This window comes from Thunnus maccoyii, chromosome 17 (genome assembly GCF_910596095.1).
Source record: "Thunnus maccoyii chromosome 17, fThuMac1.1, whole genome shotgun sequence".
Lineage (NCBI taxonomy): Eukaryota > Metazoa > Chordata > Actinopteri > Scombriformes > Scombridae > Thunnus > Thunnus maccoyii.
The window spans coordinates 26,621,682-26,639,313 of NC_056549.1; the positions used below are offsets into that span (position 1 = coordinate 26,621,682).

The 17,632-nt window shown below is 40.2% G+C and overlaps 1 protein-coding gene across 10 annotated transcripts in view; it reads right to left on the reverse strand.

Moving 5' to 3' along the window:
• lama4 (laminin, alpha 4) overlaps window positions 1-17,632 on the reverse strand; it is a 265,332-nt gene that overhangs the window by 7,311 nt on the left and 240,389 nt on the right. For all 10 annotated transcript variants that reach the window (XM_042389930.1, XM_042389932.1, XM_042389931.1 and 7 more), the window contains 21 exons: window positions 17,365-17,545; window positions 16,834-16,914; window positions 16,571-16,722; window positions 15,961-16,071; window positions 15,449-15,560; window positions 14,147-14,311; window positions 12,590-12,783; window positions 8,808-8,924; window positions 8,056-8,204; window positions 7,072-7,213; window positions 6,888-6,981; window positions 6,671-6,787; window positions 4,736-4,921; window positions 4,458-4,597; window positions 3,500-3,664; window positions 2,529-2,674; window positions 2,251-2,413; window positions 2,011-2,144; window positions 1,300-1,471; window positions 1,017-1,148; window positions 782-924 (listed from right to left, as the gene is read on the reverse strand). In XM_042389930.1, the coding sequence (XP_042245864.1) occupies window positions 782-924; window positions 1,017-1,148; window positions 1,300-1,471; window positions 2,011-2,144; window positions 2,251-2,413; window positions 2,529-2,674; window positions 3,500-3,664; window positions 4,458-4,597; window positions 4,736-4,921; window positions 6,671-6,787; window positions 6,888-6,981; window positions 7,072-7,213; window positions 8,056-8,204; window positions 8,808-8,924; window positions 12,590-12,783; window positions 14,147-14,311; window positions 15,449-15,560; window positions 15,961-16,071; window positions 16,571-16,722; window positions 16,834-16,914; window positions 17,365-17,545 (2,996 nt within the window). The remainder of the gene's footprint in view (window positions 1-781; window positions 925-1,016; window positions 1,149-1,299; window positions 1,472-2,010; window positions 2,145-2,250; window positions 2,414-2,528; window positions 2,675-3,499; window positions 3,665-4,457; window positions 4,598-4,735; window positions 4,922-6,670; window positions 6,788-6,887; window positions 6,982-7,071; window positions 7,214-8,055; window positions 8,205-8,807; window positions 8,925-12,589; window positions 12,784-14,146; window positions 14,312-15,448; window positions 15,561-15,960; window positions 16,072-16,570; window positions 16,723-16,833; window positions 16,915-17,364; window positions 17,546-17,632) is intronic.

A 17,632-nucleotide genomic window follows, 5' to 3' on the forward strand; every position in this document is an offset into this window, starting at 1 on the left:
TCCTCTGTAAAAATGTACTCTTTTTATACACCCAAACTGCAAAGCTGCCTTGCCCATCATGAGACACTTGAAGTACTCAGTTGAAATAAAAATCTGTAGAGGTGCTGGTAGGAATATTTTATAATGTTGAAGAGAGCCTTGCTAGTTTCTCCTGCTTTTTATGCTAAGCTAGGTTAGCAGACTGTAGCACCATAGTTACACACATACATGAAACTGGTATTGATCTTCTCTCCTAACTCCTGGAAAGTGCATAAGCAAATTACCCAAGATTGAACTATTTCTTAAAACCTAACATATTTTTTTAACTTTTTTTGGCCTAGCTGGCAGGGGAACTGCAAAGCAAGCTCAAAAACACACACCTCTGCGCCTTTGCAAACAGTTGTCTATTTACATATCAGCAGACACAGCTAGCAACATTAGCATTCATTTGTGTTTTTACGGCTATCTGATGAATGTAACTCCAGTATTCACTCCCCTTTTAGCTCTGTTTTGGTCCCCTGAAACTCTTGAGAAAATATGTGGCTCTTTAGCTGCTATTAGTTCATCCTACACTCCACTTGCCATTGAAAGAAAGAGATGTTTGTTGCCATAAGGTTACATGATTTCTCTGTACAACAACCTTTAAACCTTCAAAAACATCAGTTTAACTTTTCTGACACTCTGGTCTTCAAAGTTTCCCACTTAAACTTTGAGTGTTTTTGCAGAAATGCAGTTCTTGGAAAACAGACTGTAGCTGTTGCACTGAGTGTGCTGTGTTTGGCTACAGGAATATTTACTTTACCTGGATTTGAGAATGTGCGATGGAGCCCCACCTATGTAGATATCTGAGAAGGGCAGTGTGGTTTTCTGATTCTCCATAGATTTAACATGGCTCTTGTCCACCAGTAGGATAACCTTCTTTGACTGATGGTAAATCACTGACACCTGTGCAAATGGCCCAGCACCAACCGTTACAGCAACATAACAAAAAGTTCAGGTTCATGTTCAACCAACTAAATGAGAAGAGAGAAACCTACCTCATGATATTTTGCATCATTTATTTGCAGCTTTGGTGAGTTATTCTCCAAAAGATTTGGTCCATTATTGAAGCCAAAGTCATACATTAGGCGCAGGAAACCATTCTTTAATTCTAAAAGGAAGAATTTATCCTGAAAAGAAGAGATTAAAATAGATTACTGGGAGTGGTAAGCTCAGTGGTAAAACATACATTTTGAACTAGACTTTTGCTAAATATTACAAGATAAATAAATATTTCAAGATAGCCTGGGAAAAGCACTTTTAAAGTGCCTTTAGACTTACCCCACTGACCATGAGGAAAAGAACACCATTGTTTGCGACTGTTCGCACTGAAATATCAAATCTTGTAACAACACCAAATTTCCCCCTCCGCTCAATATTATTGATGACTGCATAGCCCGTTCCATCGAACAGGTAGCTGGCAATACGACTCTGGGAGAACGCCAACTTGTACCTGAGAGCAGAATGAGGAATGTAATTGGATAGTGAAACAGCAGTTTGTGATAAATTCAGAGTGCATGCAGTGTCATCATATCAGTTCAGACACATTCCATCTGGGATCATACTTCAACACAAGAAAGAGTAGCAAATGGGCAAGGCTGGATTACCAGGGACCTCCAGAGCCCTAGGTTTACTGCATGTCAGTTGGTGGTGGTAATGCAGTTAATGTCAAATTTGTTAGTCAATTTGTGCTACTAAGGTACATATCAACTAAGCTGAGTACAGCCTTATTAGCTAACTTTTTTATACACTGTGTTGTTGAACGGACCTGTGTAAAGAGCTTTGTTTTTGTTTATATTGTCACCACATATGCATATTTCTCAATAAAGATGTGTTTAATCATATCACCACAAGCTAGGGTCAGGGGGGTCAATGGGGGCCAACAGCAAATTTTTACCCTTGGACCCCCTGTGTTTCCTGGCTTTCTATACTATCACACTGTCAACTAGGCAAATATAAACTACAAATATTTGAAAAAGACAAATAGGGTACCTGGGGCATGGCACTGATGCAACGACATCCATTTTGTGAGTCTCTTTGAAATTGTATAGACTGATCACATCGTTGTTCAGCGAGGCCAACTCAATGCAGCCCACAAAAGGAGCAAGACTCAGAGGAGGTGGGAGCTAGGTTGAAAACAAATTGTTACATGTCAACATTTGGCAGCAAAAAAACAGATGACTGAATAAGGATTCATTTGTATTATTAAGGATTATTTATAAAATACATTACTTTGACATCTGGTGGGACACCACCGACAAAGAAGACTATATCCTTAGGGTCGATGTCAAATAGTGAGTCGGTGCCCGGAGCCTCTCCTTTCTGGATGAACTTCTGCTCGTCTGTGGAGCTCTGGCTGGGGATGGTCAGGAAGACTTTTCCATGTCTGCCAAGCCTGATAGCAGGGAACACAAAGAAGCATGAGCAACCAAAGTTATCTTACCACCATCCGGCTTTGAGAGACATATGTAAGACAATGTTAACACGTGAAGCTCATGAATGGACAGTACCTCTCTACTTTGATGTAGTTGAAGACTGCAGGCCATTGGCTGACAGGCTTTGAACCCAGTGGGATCTCAACATCTTCGCCCCCGAGGTTGTATACGTATACCAGGTTGTCATTCTTGATGGCCAGTCCCATGTAGTCTTTCCTACCCTGGGGGCAAAAACAGCAGAAAACACCATAGAATGGTGCATCATGGTGAGTTAATACTGCCAATAACACTGATGAAACTGTTCATTTCTCTATAGTGGACTTTTTTGTTGTTGTCATTTTACAATAGTTCACCACAGAGGTATTAGTTTCCTACAGGGAAATGATAATATTTTATGTAATTTCACCTTGAAATATAGTGGTTGCAAACGAATAAACATCTTTCATTTGTGACTACAAATGGTGCTCATGCCAAGGCTATTATTCTACTCTGAAAAGCTGTAGACAAACATCAATGCATAGATTACAGTGGAAGTGAAATCACCAAGGTGAAGTGCCGTTAGAGAGAACAGAGAGGCCTCACATCGGGTAGGCACACTGTTTCTGTTCTCTGATGGGTGGGGGCTAACGGTATTTATGTAAATGAACTTCAATTTGAAGGCATACACATGCACTGTTGTCAATGGCGTCTCTTGGAGACCTTTTGAAAGGGGCAACTGTGCGCCTCAAAGGCTGTCATTCCTTCTCCCGTGATTACAACAAACTATTCATGTCCACAAGCTGCTCTCTGCCTTTTATCTTTGCCCTCATCCTCTGGGTGCTAGTTTGTGAAGTTTCAGCAGCAGTTCTGGGCCTCATACCCACCCTAAAGCCCCCAACTCTCTTGTATGTATAAGAATGAGGGAGGAAGGGTCAAGTTGTACACATTATTTTAGATTTGTGAGCTAATTGTACTTGTCTTGTGTTGACACCAAGTGCCCAGATTTGCTTGATCTGATTTCTAATAAATAACCCAGCAACCAATCCTGTTTTCCCTGGATTCCTCACATTTCTGTCTCCCAGGTATAAGATTAAGCGGTCCTCGATGGGATCTGTGTCAGGGTCCACTCTCATAAACAAGCTGATGGATGTCATTGTCTTCAGTTCTTCCAGGTTGGTGTGAGGATGAACCTCCACTGAGGACTGACCGTTGAACTTCATGGACACTTGGACCTGGGGTAGAAAACAAACCAGAATGACTGTGAGCTTCTGGAGAGACAACAGTTTTCCCCAAAGGACAACGTCCTTGTCAGGTCAAACTGAAGACAGCTCACACAGTGTGTTGGTATGGCTGTTTAAACCCTGCATAGGCACAGTTTGTTATGAGTGAAGCTATTTACACTGCTGGCATCTGAGTTTTTTCCCAAAAGTAACACATCTGGAATATATCTGGTGTCTGGTATTTGATGGTAAACAGCGGGAAGTTCATAAATGCTCACATACATGCTTTTGTGCTCTTCACTTGTGCAGACAAATAGCAGAAACTTCATACATGCTAGAGTTACTTTTAAAAAGAAAATGCTAGCATTACTTGGTTCTTCTGCTCTTAACCCATGCTGCCTGTTGACGGGACCCACTCGCAGTTCATTTCTCACTGTTAACTGTGTATAGTTCTTCGTTAGCTAGCTTACTGTTAGTGGTAGCCATTTCCTACTGGAATTCCATGTGTAATATTGGCTAGCTATAGCTGACAAATATCTATCAAAGTGAGATGTGCAGTAAAAAGATTTGGATATGCAAGGACAAGCATCACATACAAATTCATCTCTAAAAAGTAATTTTACTGGTTTCCTTCATTTATAAATACTGAAAATGTCCATATATAAGGTATCATGACATTATGGCGATGTGGTCTGAGTACATCCTTGATAGTTTGTAAATGGGAAACAGGTCTAAAAGGAAGCTGCATTTGATTGTCTCTCAAAAATCTACTGTACTGTTACCACGTTAGAAGTAATGAACTAACTTTCTTGGCCACACTCCTGGCCTGGGCTATGAGCTCTCTGATCCTCATGATGTTGGTGGTAACGTTGTTGACAGGCTTCTTCTCTTCAACGACCTTCAACTTGCCCAGCAGCTCAGGAACGAGTACATTTAGGTTGTCCACTGCAAATCACATGGGTCAAGAGGAAAAGAGTTACTGTAATATGGTATTCAAAAATGTACTTTGATTTCCTACTCAGGATCTTTAAAATATCCAAGATATGTATGATATTGTCGTGTTTATTGCAGCAGGTATGATACCTGCTTCTCCGGCAGTTACTATGGCCTGTTCATAGGCATCTGTGGAGTATTCGTTGTTTCTCATATTCTTGGCCCACTCCTCCACCTTGTTGCTGATGGGGGTGATAGTCTGAAGCACTTCTGCTGAGCGGTTAAGAGTCCCCTCAGCTACCTGCAGGGTAAACTCCAATCGCTGTGGTGTTCTGTCTGTAAATGGTTGCAGAGGGTAAGAAAAGAGAAAATTCTGGTAAGCCAGGTTTAGAGCATTAACCTCCTGAAGAGCAGGGGACAGAGATATTTGGCCTATCATCACTAAAACCCAACGCTTAAAGGTTTAGTTCAGCCAAATGACAAAAAAACATGCTATATCACCCTCCTCTAACGGTATCCATGCAAATAGTTTTGGATCTATTTGTCTAAGTTTTGAGATACAATGGAGATGAACAGAATTTCTTTGTGGCACTCAGAGCTTTGAAAATTGAAAAATTACATTAACAACTGAAAGATTTCTTACTAGAAACTGTCATTTTTAATCTGGATAATCAGCAGCTGTATAGAGAGTATACTGTATATATAAATATTCAAATTCTCAAACTCAAATTTATTTATAAAATACTTTTAAAAACAACAGTTGACGTGCTGTACAATAAAAATAACAAAGGCCATAAATAATACAATAAAAACACAAAGTCCAATTTAAGGCCAAGGGATAAAAATGTGTTTTAAGATGGGATTTAAAAACAGGCAGTGTAGGGGCCAGCCTAATATGCAGAGGCAACTTGTTCCAGAGTTTGTGGGCTACAACTACAAAGGCATGATCTCCCTTGTGCGTCAACCTTGATCCAGGGACAACCACAAGCAACTGGTCAGAGGGATAGGTTGGAGCTAGCCCATTTAATGATTTATAGGCAAACAATAAAATCTTAAAATCGATCCTAGAACGTACAGGGAGCCAGTGGAGGGAGGCTAGTATGGGGGCAATGTGCTCTCGCTTGCGTATTCCTGTTAAAAGACAAGCTGCAACATTCTGGACCAATTGCAAGTGTGAGAGGGAGGCCTGGCTAATACCAATGTAAAGCGCATTACTATTAAGTAGAACAATTACTGGAACTGTTAAATAATTCCAGAAAAACAGTTTGCAGTAGTCTTAATATTAAAAAAAAACCTTTTTTTCCATGATGAAGACAAGATTTTGACAACAACAACTGACTAAATCTTCATATAATATTGTTAATAAAAAAAAGAGGAGACTACAATGGGATGGGAGAACATAAAAACTTCAACTAAATCTTTCTATTTTACTGTTGATGAAAAGACTTCCTGACCTCCTCCTTTCCTTTACTTCCTGGTCATGTTAGCACACCTGCTGTGCAATACTAACAGTGCTAGAGCCTGGAGATAGCCATGCACCAAGTGGCTATAAAAAGCTCAGCCAAAGAGAACAATCACAAGAAAAGTGTTGGCAACAGCTGGACTTCATGGGAAAAGAATAGTCGACAACTGTGAGTGTGTAGAATCGTTGGCATACAAGCCCTGCGGCTATTAAAATAGCTGGGAAGAAAACTATAAACTCTGCAAGGCGCACTAAACAGAAATTGAGGTAACATTGTTGGTGAGGACATTGTACTGGGGTGAAGGCAGATATCTCAGACAAATATCCCAACACCTGGGCAAACAAAACAATCTACATTACTCGCTACCATTAGAGGTAAATAAAAAAAATATGTTTTATGTCATTTGGAAGAAGCAACCCTTTGATTTACACATCAAAGAAACAGTCTAAAACCTCTAGAGCTACGCTTGTTGAAAGGGGAAATACTAGCAAGTTCCATCTAGCTAGCAGTATCTGCCTGCTTCTAGTCTCTGTGTTATGCTAGGTCAAACACACCGTTGACCTCCCCCTGTACTGAACACACTGATATGAAATTTGTGCCTTTAAGTACAGTATCTTCTTACCTTTTTGAATTCCACTGATATCCTCTGATATTTCTGCAAGTTTTTTGGTGTTTTTATCCATTGTCTCCTTGGTCTCCTCAATGTATTTCACCTTGTCAATAACCTCAGCTTCTACCTCTGTAACAGAGAGATACAGTAAATGTGAGATGGTCATCAGAGATCAGACACATTAATGATGACCCTTTAAAAGAAATCTCATTCTATGAAAGTACTCTACCAATTTGTTCTGAGTGCAGTGAAACAGACTCCTTGAAAACACTGCTGCTCTGATTTACCAGGTGATCAAGCTCCGACTTGATCCCAGTAATGGCCTAAAACAGAGAACACATAGGGATAAAGCTACAGAATGTTGACAGGAATTACAGTGGGTGTATGCTGTATATTCCTGTGAGCCAACATACATCTTCAGCTCTTTGGGATAAGTTCAGGGTGGTGAGTGAGGTGATATTGGCATCGTCGATGTACTTCACTATGTTGTTGTACACATTGGCGGCACTTATGGCCTTCTGCACAAAGCCATTGGCATCGCTCTCTTTCAGATCCCTGGAGGAGACAGGATGATAGAAGTTACAGAGTAAGTAAGGTGTTTTTATAATGCTCATAATATGGTGAAAATTAAGTCTCAATGGAAGACTTAAAGCTGCTATATTCAGTATTCTTTTAATCAACAATTGATCATCTGTACTGTGAAAGTGGTCACTCACAATGAAAAACCCTCATTGTTTTGTTTTTTATAGCCCGCACCTTTATTGTTTGGTTTGGACATGGTTCTAATGTTGTTCTGTGTCTTCATTAGGCAATTGTTTACTAACCCGTATGCCATAAAAACTTAACAGAGTAATAATATGTCAATGTTGTGTTTACAGCTTGTTTTACTGCCTCCAAGTGGCCAAAAAAGTAAATGCAGCTTTAAATTTAAATTGACCTCTATTCTTCAAATTCACCAATGAGTTTTCAAAATTTAAAGTGGAGATATTTCCTCATCATATACATCATGACATATACTGTTAAAGAGCATATAAAAATATTGCTTCTGCTGTTGCGCCTTTTATATGTCAGCTATTGAAAACAAATCAATAAGCCACACTGTTGCACTGGGTGACATGTTCCTTGATTGCCATGGACACACTGTTGTTTATTTTTAGCCTATCCCACATACATCGTCCTGCTGCTGCAAATATTAAATGTCTACTAAAGTTAATTTATGTACAGCTGTGTTTAAAGATTTATGTCTCCAGTAGGAACCAATGAGCTTGGAGGTGGGTGCCACAGGCAAGTTAGGGAAATCAAAAAGTAGTGTGAGACGCACTGATGCACTATTGTTTTTTCTCTTTTCAAGGGTTTGATGAATTATGACTAAAAAGTTATATAGAAAGGTGTCTCACTCCTCCAGTTCGTTGGCCTGTCTCTCCAGCTCCCGAGCATGCTCGTCAGCCCTGTTAATCAGGTCTGTGTCAGCCAATGAGAGACGCTCCGTCTTCTCCGTCAGCTTTTGGCTGGCGCCATCGATCGCTGCGTGGTACTCGGTCACATTCTGTGCACACAGATGCACACACGCACGCAAACACACACACATATATACACATGATTTACTATTTGCAAAGACATTCAACTGACTTGCATTTATGTCATATCCTTAACAATCTCTGCTATTTCTAGTAACATCCTCAGAACTGCATTTCCCCTTGTGATTACTCAAAATTTTAAGTATGAGAACACACACACACACACACAAGTACACGTCCAAGCTAATGTTATTACCTTGGGATGATTGTAATTCCCCACAGAGTAATTCAATAGAGAGCTACTTGACTAAAAAGGGAGAGCTGTTTGAGAACACCGCTTATTCAGTCTCCAGCAATCCACAAATTGCTTCCAAATCAAATTGGCCAGCTTTAGAGTTTGACACAGGCTAGGTCTCGGGAATCCATTTCATGAATAAATTCAATGCATGCCCTTAGATATTGCAACCCATATCACAGTCTATTAGATTATGATACATACTCCCTCATTCTGTGAGAAAGCCTGAGCATCATTAGACAGCGGGGCTCCATAGATTTTCCAGTCTCACCCTTGATCCAGGCTTCAGAAATATCAGGAGTTCTGACAATCATGGTTCCTCACAGTCATGCCTCACCTGCACCATAGCATCCACCTCAGCCACGGTCCTCTCTGTTTCAGAGTTTAATTCACTGGCTATTTCCAGAGTATCGTTGACAGCAGCGTAGTCTTCCATCAGCCTCTGCTGCTTTGCCTGGGAGACATGGAAATAAACACAGTAAAATTTAGCCATGATTCAAGCTTCAGAACTTAAAGTCCAACACTATTATTTTGTTTGGGTAGGGCATTTATTTTCCTTTATTACATTGGATACAGTAGAATCAGATAAGAATGAGGAGGTCACAACAAAGATCCACAGCCGTACTCAAACCAGGGACATTGCGATTAAACCCCTAGGCCACCAGGACACCCTGAAACACTATCTTCATTTTGGAAGACAGGCTTTTCGCTTTCTTGCCAAGAGTTGGATGGGAAGATTGATACTACTCTAATGTCTGTGTTAAGTATGGATATCCTACTTTTAGAGTGCACACACAGTGACATGCAGACCAAAGGGAGCTTTAATCCGAATCCATCAAAATTAAAATACATCGCACAGCTCTCCTCTAACATCCCAATGATTTATTCACCAAACGTTTTCAGCTATCTTCCCCTCAGCAGCGTCGTGTCTGAGGCTGTTTGAAACAAATCACCTGATGAAAGCAAGATAGCCAAAAACGTTTGGTGAATAAAACATGGTGTACTGGAGGAAAGTTGTGAGACATGTATAAAATTTGATATGTCAACTATGCAGCCAGAGCCAAAAAGGGGGTCACCAACCAAAAGCTCTAAAGCTCACTAATTAACACGTTCTATTGTGTTTGTAAACAATTTGTAATAATTTGTAATTCATACACAAACTTTTGGGATCTATGTGCTGGAACCATTTCTTGGTGATCCATCTCAGCACTCCTGTGCAGCATCTCTGCTGGTTACCAGACTCCAGAAAGTCACCTCTACTGGCTGTTGTTAACCAAGAAATAGTCACAGCATGTAACTCCCCAAAAAAGCCACAAATTGTCATTCCTCCCTGCTTTCAGTCTTTATGTTAAGCTAACCTAATCACCTTCCAGCCCTGTAACCTTAACCCTAACAAAGAAAATAAGCATATTTCCCAAAATGTCAAACTATTGCGTTACAGTAAAGTGAGTACACTCAAGTTTTCTTCAAATAGCTCTTTTAGTCTGAGATTTAGTTATCAAGCTTTAGTTTGTATCATACTTTTTTATTATTGAATTGTTTGACACAAATTTAGCTTGTATTTTACTCCAAAATTAACAAATTATGTGATAAAATGACTTTGTATGACTGTTCTTCACACTGTGTTTGAATTAACAGATTACATGCCATGACATTGGGCCGTCCTAGTGACTTACCATGATATTGAGGTACTGCCTAGCCATATGTTCAGTCACTTTTAAATAATTTCAGGACAGCCCCTAATGTATAGAAAACTAATAGTAGTGAGCACTGGTACAGTAGGACAAGAAGAATGTAAAGCAAGTTTCAGGAAGTTTTGTGATTGTGTAAATTATTTTATAGGATATTTCACAGAAAAGCGTTATCAGTGATTAGTGAGCAGGGTCAACTAGATAGTACATGGATGTTGGAGATGAATGTTTACAGTACCAACACCATACCTCCAGTTTAACCACTGCATGACTGAGTTTGGCACAATGATGAGATCATTTGATTGGCTGTGGTAACCCAGCAGTGTGCACACTATGGCTGCAGCTGGTGTCGGCCGGTCTGTGCTGAGGCTAGGAAGAGCCCCAGATTAGGAGAGGCACCGTGTTTGGTTAGTGCACCATTCATGGCATTGATTTACAGCAGAGGGCCTGATCATGGAGATCTCCACTCCTGATAACACACGTGCACACAAATACACACACACACATACAGGCACATAGACCAACACAGAATTGAGCAGCAGCTGTTCTGCTGGACAGCAGACCCATAATGTCAACTCGGGCATGACGATAAAGGCTAGATTACAACTTCCTGGATCCAAATTCCAACCACACATGATTTTACACAGTTGTAAATCAACAAATCCAGGGACATGATATTAAAATATCATATACACTCAGGGACTGGAAGGATCATACCAGTGTTATATTCATATTTTTAGCAACCATTTTTCAAGGCAGCTGTTTGGATGTTTAAATGTTAAATGTTTTTCCCTACCTAGCAGGTAGTAACTGGTTTTCTCTCATTTCACTACAGTATGAACATGAAGTTACAAAAGGTTGAAACCTGCTACTGCAGGTAATCCATCAGAGTGAACATTATGTCTGATTGTATTGTTGTCAGAGAGAGGTAAAACACCAAATAAGATTTGAATCGATCCATATTACCGTGACATAAAAGCAGACACGATTCACCTTGATGAATTACCCATATTAAAGTCTATGCATGTTTATTTTTATACCATATGTAAATTAAAAAGGTCGGAAAACACATTAAGAAAATCTGAAAACTGCATGCTTTGGAAAATGGTCTGCCGTAGCATAAAGCAGATAAAATGTATGTGTGTGTGTGTGGTACAAGATTTACACATCTAGCAGATGCAGAACAGCATAAGCATTTATTTGGAGGCATACTTCAGCTATTTTAGCTCTTTTTTGATCTCTACAGTCTCCTGGGAAAACTATCTGGCTCTTTAGCTCTATGTTCATCAGCTAGTCGCAAACTTTCTCTGCCTGCTGTTCGGTGCTCATCTGGTAGCCAACACTGGGTTTAACAGAGGTTTTTCACTAAAAAGAGCTCCCCGCTGCTGCTGGAAACAAGGTTGGTGAGAGTAAACCAAAGCAATAAAGTTGCTGGCTGTAAAACCAAAACAATGAGCTGAAATATGTATTCTGTAGATCTAAGGGGAACTGCAGTCTGTGATCATTCTTGCCTGGTTTGTCACTTCAAATGACACCTTTCACTTTAAACACAGACATCTGTCCCATTGTAAGTATAAAAAATATTGAGATTAGTGCATCTTTAAGATTGTGCTTCTCCCAATCTACAAAGATTGTTTTGGGCATCTTTGCCATTATTTGATAGTTGACAGTGTGGAGATGGACAGAAAACCTGGGGAGTGAGAGGGGATTGAAACAAGGCCTTTGCCACCATGGCGCCCCATCTCATACCATAAATCCTCCTACTGTTTACAATATCTGAGTATATGCACTACTACACCTCTCCTGTCCATCTGTCGTATTGACTGAATAATGTTTGGTTGTCAGTGTAACGGTTTTCTCTCCAAGTTTTGGGATAAGATGAATCTCCTCTGTACAGTAAAGATTCTGTGAATTGGCAGTGGGTAGCATGGGAAAATAAAGTCATGTTTCTGTGTGCAGGTTATGGATATTAGCGTGGGAAAAATATTTAGCATGCAGCATTGCTTCTACCCCTGTACAGGCCTCCTCCTAATGTAACAGTCCCAAGCTCCCACAGATGGTTTTGTGTTTCTGTTCTCGGCACTTAAATACCAAGAGTAATAGACTTCTCTGACATGCCAAGAAAACAACAACCAGATCTCTCTCACACAGCCTTTAAGGAATCAGCAACTGTGCAATGCAGGCTAAGGATAGACTCTTCTTCTGTCTTTGATGGCTTGGTGCCTCTGTGTGATCGAACATAACTCAACATTGTTTGAAACATTGTGAGTGGAAATAAAGCAGACAGCACTTAGAGAAACAACTCCATGCCAGCACACTCCCTCACAGCAGGGAGGAAGGACTGCTCTTTAACAGCACCGAATACTAATGATTCCACAAGCGAGGGGAGTGGCAGTCAGTGGGAGCCCAGGGGGTCATGGGAAATCACCTCATTCCTCTGGAATTTGAGGACACTGGCTTGGTTCCTGTCCTCCGTCTCCTGGACGGTCCTGGCTGCTTTCTGGAGGAAGCCCTGAGCGTCCGCCAGCTTGGTGGTGAAGCGGGACATGACCTCCTTGATAGGCGGTAGACGGCCATCTGTGATCATCAACTTCTTCTCCAACTGACGGATGCGCCTCAGCACTGGAAACACAATCAGGAACACAAGTTGTTACTTTATCATCATTAGTGTCACATTTGAGTGACTCAGGATTGCCCATTGCTGTTAAACTGTTGCTTAGCGAAACTGAATATGGGTTGGTTATTGGTTCTCAACAGATGCTGTATCTTAAGATGTCTTGTGTGTGTATCTATATACATGCTTGTCAATCCAAACTAGGTTTACCACAGTAATGACAAGTCTTTTCATTTCTTTTTCTTTTGCTATGTTTGAAGATAGGAAAATGCATGGAACTTTCATCAGCTGACTGGCATCAGCCACTTCATTCATGCTTCAAGATCAATGGCTCATTCATCGACTGATCAGCCACCAGCTGACTAGTATCATTGAATCACATTTATACAGGTGTACATTATAAGTAAACATTTCCCACTATTACTGTGCTGATGCTGTTTTCTGCCGGAGCTCCATCCGTCACCCCAACATCCTCTATATGTGCTAAAGTTTTGGTATTGTTCTCTCAACAGAATCATTGTTGCTACTCAGAATACTCAAGAGGTCTCTCAAAGAACAGAGCCTTAATTGAACTGTATAACCATTTACTATAAATAGTCAACTCCTGAACATGTCTCCAACTGAAAGATAGTTGAGAGTATCAGCTCTTAACTAACAAGATTTATATTGAACTGTATAACCATTTACTATAAATAGTCAACTCCTGAACATGTCTCCAACTGAAAGATAGTTGAGAGTATAAGCTCTTAACTAACAAGATTTATATCACTGCTTATCCAAAAGTAAAGATTTTGGTTTGTTCATTGTGTGTTCAGTTTGCTTTGCTCAGCACAGAGATCACAGCTGGGTTTGGCTGGTATTGGACTTTGTTTCTGGTTTCTGCACTTGAAAAAAAAAATATGGCAGCTGTTCTGGAAATTTTGAAAAATTTCCTCTACACTATCCATCAAAATCAGTTTCCAACTAAATTTGAGGCACAAAATAGGCCATGCTGCGGCAGAATATTACTATCTACTTTTTATAGCTTTTGAAGCTTGAAACTCAACATTAATAGTTTGCAGATTGAACAGGGCTTACTCAGTTCAGTTCTCACAGGCTATTTTCAGACTTGAAATCTCAGAGCAAAGACCTGAGCTTGTAAGATGTTATCTGTTTATTTAGGTATTTAGGTAAATCCGTTTAACCATCAACTCCTTAACACTAATATAATTTACCACTACAACTTTACGATATGTTTATATGACTTAAAGTTGCGAGGGAAAGCAGAGCATAAAGTTAATGCTATGTTGCTTAATCTTGGCTCTTCATCAAGGTGGTAAATATGAGAATAAATCGGGATTCGTTTGTGAACTATACTATACTACTCCTCACAGTCATGGGCTTCAGTCGACTCGTCAGTAGCAATGGGCTCTCGTGGGGACAGGTCCAGTTTCCTCATCCAGGTCACCATTCCCTGGGCCACCTCAGTGTTCTGTCTGGCCACCTCTGGATCCACATCCTGGTGAACACTGTACAGCTCCCAGTCATGGATCATCTCTGCACACAAACACACATAGATGTGTTAAGAACCCAAATGCATAAATGACCAAGATTACAAGTGTAGATGTAGCAGTTAAATGGTCTCATAAAGTTCAGCACTCCTAAAATACTTTATATTTGTACTCAGGCTGTGCTTTAAAATTACTCTTACTGCTGCCTGCAAAATCAACTCCTGAAAGCTAGTCAGTAAAATTAGAGATTTTCTGCTACAAAGGTATAAAAAGGAATAGGCTTACTTTTACGGTTAATTTCCTTTCAGTCAAAATGAGAGCATTGCTTCTGTGTAAAAACCACGCTTAAAGTGAAATAAAAATCCAAGAAAGCCACACAAAGAGTGAAGATAAAATTATATTTACCCGGTAATACTTGAACATTTCAGTCTTTTATGAAGACGCTAACTAATATTAGCATTTTTACATTGGCAAAGCAGGAAGACATCAGCTAAAAGCATCAGCTAAAGTGCTGTTAAAGATTAGCTTGTTGTACATGGTGATTTTGCGTTTGTCAGTGAAATAATGGTACCATTCCCCTTTTATCCTGAGCAGGGAGGAATTAAAAAATACTAAAAGAAGACGTTTTTTTCATTTCTATATTCTATGTAGAAGTTTTCAGTTTAGACATAGCATTAATTAGAGATAATTCATATAAAACATAATTCACTAAAATTTAACACTTTTGATTGGGACTGACAACACAAGAGAGGTTTATGTTGTAAGTTTTAAGAGGATATATGTTTCACATGGTTTTATAGAGCTAACATAAATGTTAGCTTGTCCAACTGGCTAACATCACTTTATGTGCTGTCAACCAGGTTGTATTTTTTTAAAAAGTCATTTAGCATAGTATTCCTTTCACACCTAACATACTACAAGAATAAATATTTAGTTTTTTACCTGACAAAAAAACATTATTTTAATGCCAATTAGAGTCTTGAAACGTGAGCATTTTCAAATCTGGTAATATAAAGTCATTTTTTAAAAAGACCACTAACATAAGTAACACACCTCATGTCTGGGAGTCCTACTCTCTTTTTGGCTCACATACTGTACCTGGATTAATTCCCTCTAGTAAGATAACTTCATGACACTGATTGGACAAAAGAGTCAGTTGCACTTGAGCAGAGCTGTCTGGTACCTTCAATGCGCATGTTGAGATCAGTGAGGTTTGTGTTGAGCTGCTCAGCTAGGGTGACAGTCTGCAGTGTGTTCTCATCCAGCCTGTTCCCCTGAGTCTTTACCACGTTTTCCTGGCAAATGTTACACAAACTCATCAATGACACATCAATCAGTGGCTAATGTAGCTTCTAAACACTGAGTTGCAACTCCCAGGTGACTTGTAGGAAGATCTAAACAGCTTGAACAACTCAGCTTCAAATCTATGGGTTGTATTATGTTGTTAAATCCCTGCAGTGTAAAGCATCTGTAGAGTTTGATCAATATACTGTATTGAAGCATATGCTGTAAAGCAGTTTTAAACAACTTAAGTGCAGTTTTGAGTATAGTAGTTTTAATCTGATTGTTACTTGGATGCACATGGTAAGGAAGGATAATGCATAATGTATTTCTAGGGAAAAACATTGGCTTAAACCTCTAAAGCAATTCGAAATGTCTACTGTGCAGTAAATAAAAGATGATGACTATGCTGACCGATTCTCCCAGATGTTTGATGTCTAGCACCACATCTTCTATGTTGTCCTCCAGCTCCCCAGCCTGGGCCTTCATCACAGATGACTTGTTTCTCCAGCCTTGAAACTGAATCTGGGAACAAAGCAATTCATTTCAGTTAACAGTCTACAATGTAATGGATGAGAAATTGCATCATGTTTCCTCACCAGCTCCAGAGAAAAATATCTGACTCTGTAGGTGCTAGCTGTTTGGCTAGCTGCTAACTTTGTTTGTGTGTTGTTTGGTTCTGGGCAGGTAGTATACAGTTGGTTTATCAGAGCTTTTTCACTGAAAACAACTGCCTGCTCTTAGAAACTAGGTTGATGAGAGTGGTGTGACTGAACCAAAACAGTAAAATTGCTAGCCCTAAAACCAAAATTATAAGCTGAAGTATGATAAAACGCTGAAGGGAACTGCAGAGTTAGCATTTATTCTCTGTGGGTCGACTCCTTTCACATTACAAATTACAGTCATTTGACCCAATGTTCATATAAAAATATTGATTAGTGTGGCTTTAAGTTTTCTTTCTACACATACTGCATGATTTATTCTTCCATTTACACTGGAGTTATCCTTTTATGTGTGTATGTACCTGCAGACGATGAGCAGTGTAATTGTAGTATTTGAGCCTGTCATTAGCAGCAGCCCCGGTTGAAATGTTCAACACTCCAACTCTCAGCTGGTCCAGTGTCTTATTGGACAGCCGCAGGTCTCCAATTAGATGCCAAGTGCATTCATCACAACCTAAAACCAAGGTAGATAAGTGGATTACAGATGAGACAGCAATTTGTCTTCTGTTCTTTTGAAAGTCTATGTTATGAGAGAGTTTTTGCTATAGTTGTTATCACCACTCACTGTTGCACAGGTTGAATGTTGCAGCCTCTGACCGACACTCTCCTGTATGCATGTCACAATGGCCGCTCTCACAGTCACACTCTGTAAAAAACAGATGCAGATACACTTCATCATACAGTGCAAGACAGACAGCTTAACACATCAGCTTAAATTCTTGATCAGCTGGAAACGGCTCAGTGAAGTTTCAAGACCCACAGATGGTATCTTGGCTTAAGGCCTGCACATCTGTCTTGTGGTCTCTATTGTGTGGGACTGATGGTTTTAGCAGCTGTGTGTGTATATAGTTTTGAACTGGATGGTGATGTCATTCAGTTCTCCGTGGAGCGTCTCTGGCCACAGGGTCACAGCTCTCAGCAGATGCTTCTCTGACATCATGCGCACTACTGTGGTAGTGGGCGTGGGAATGTAATACTGAGTGCATCCTTTTCTTCTGGGAAAGTTTTATCTGCATTGACAACAAATGGTCTGGGGACATTTTTTCAAGAGAGCAAGAGAACATTTGACATGTGGTATGATGGACAGATGACTTACTCTGGCAGCCGGAAGGGCTGTAGTCCCAGTAGCCTGGGAGGCAGCGCTCGCAGTAACGACCTCCGGCCCCTGGGCGGCATGGGCAGCTGTGGGTAAGAGGATGGCAGGTGGAACGAATAGAAGCTGGCCCGCATTCACACCTCCGACAGCCCTGACAGCTGGAGAAACCAGAGTAACCCTCCTAGATTACATGAATAAAAAACACTGTTAGGTTCCAGGAGCTGGCTGTTGTAGTTTCATTTTGAAACATACTGTTGTGCATCATTTA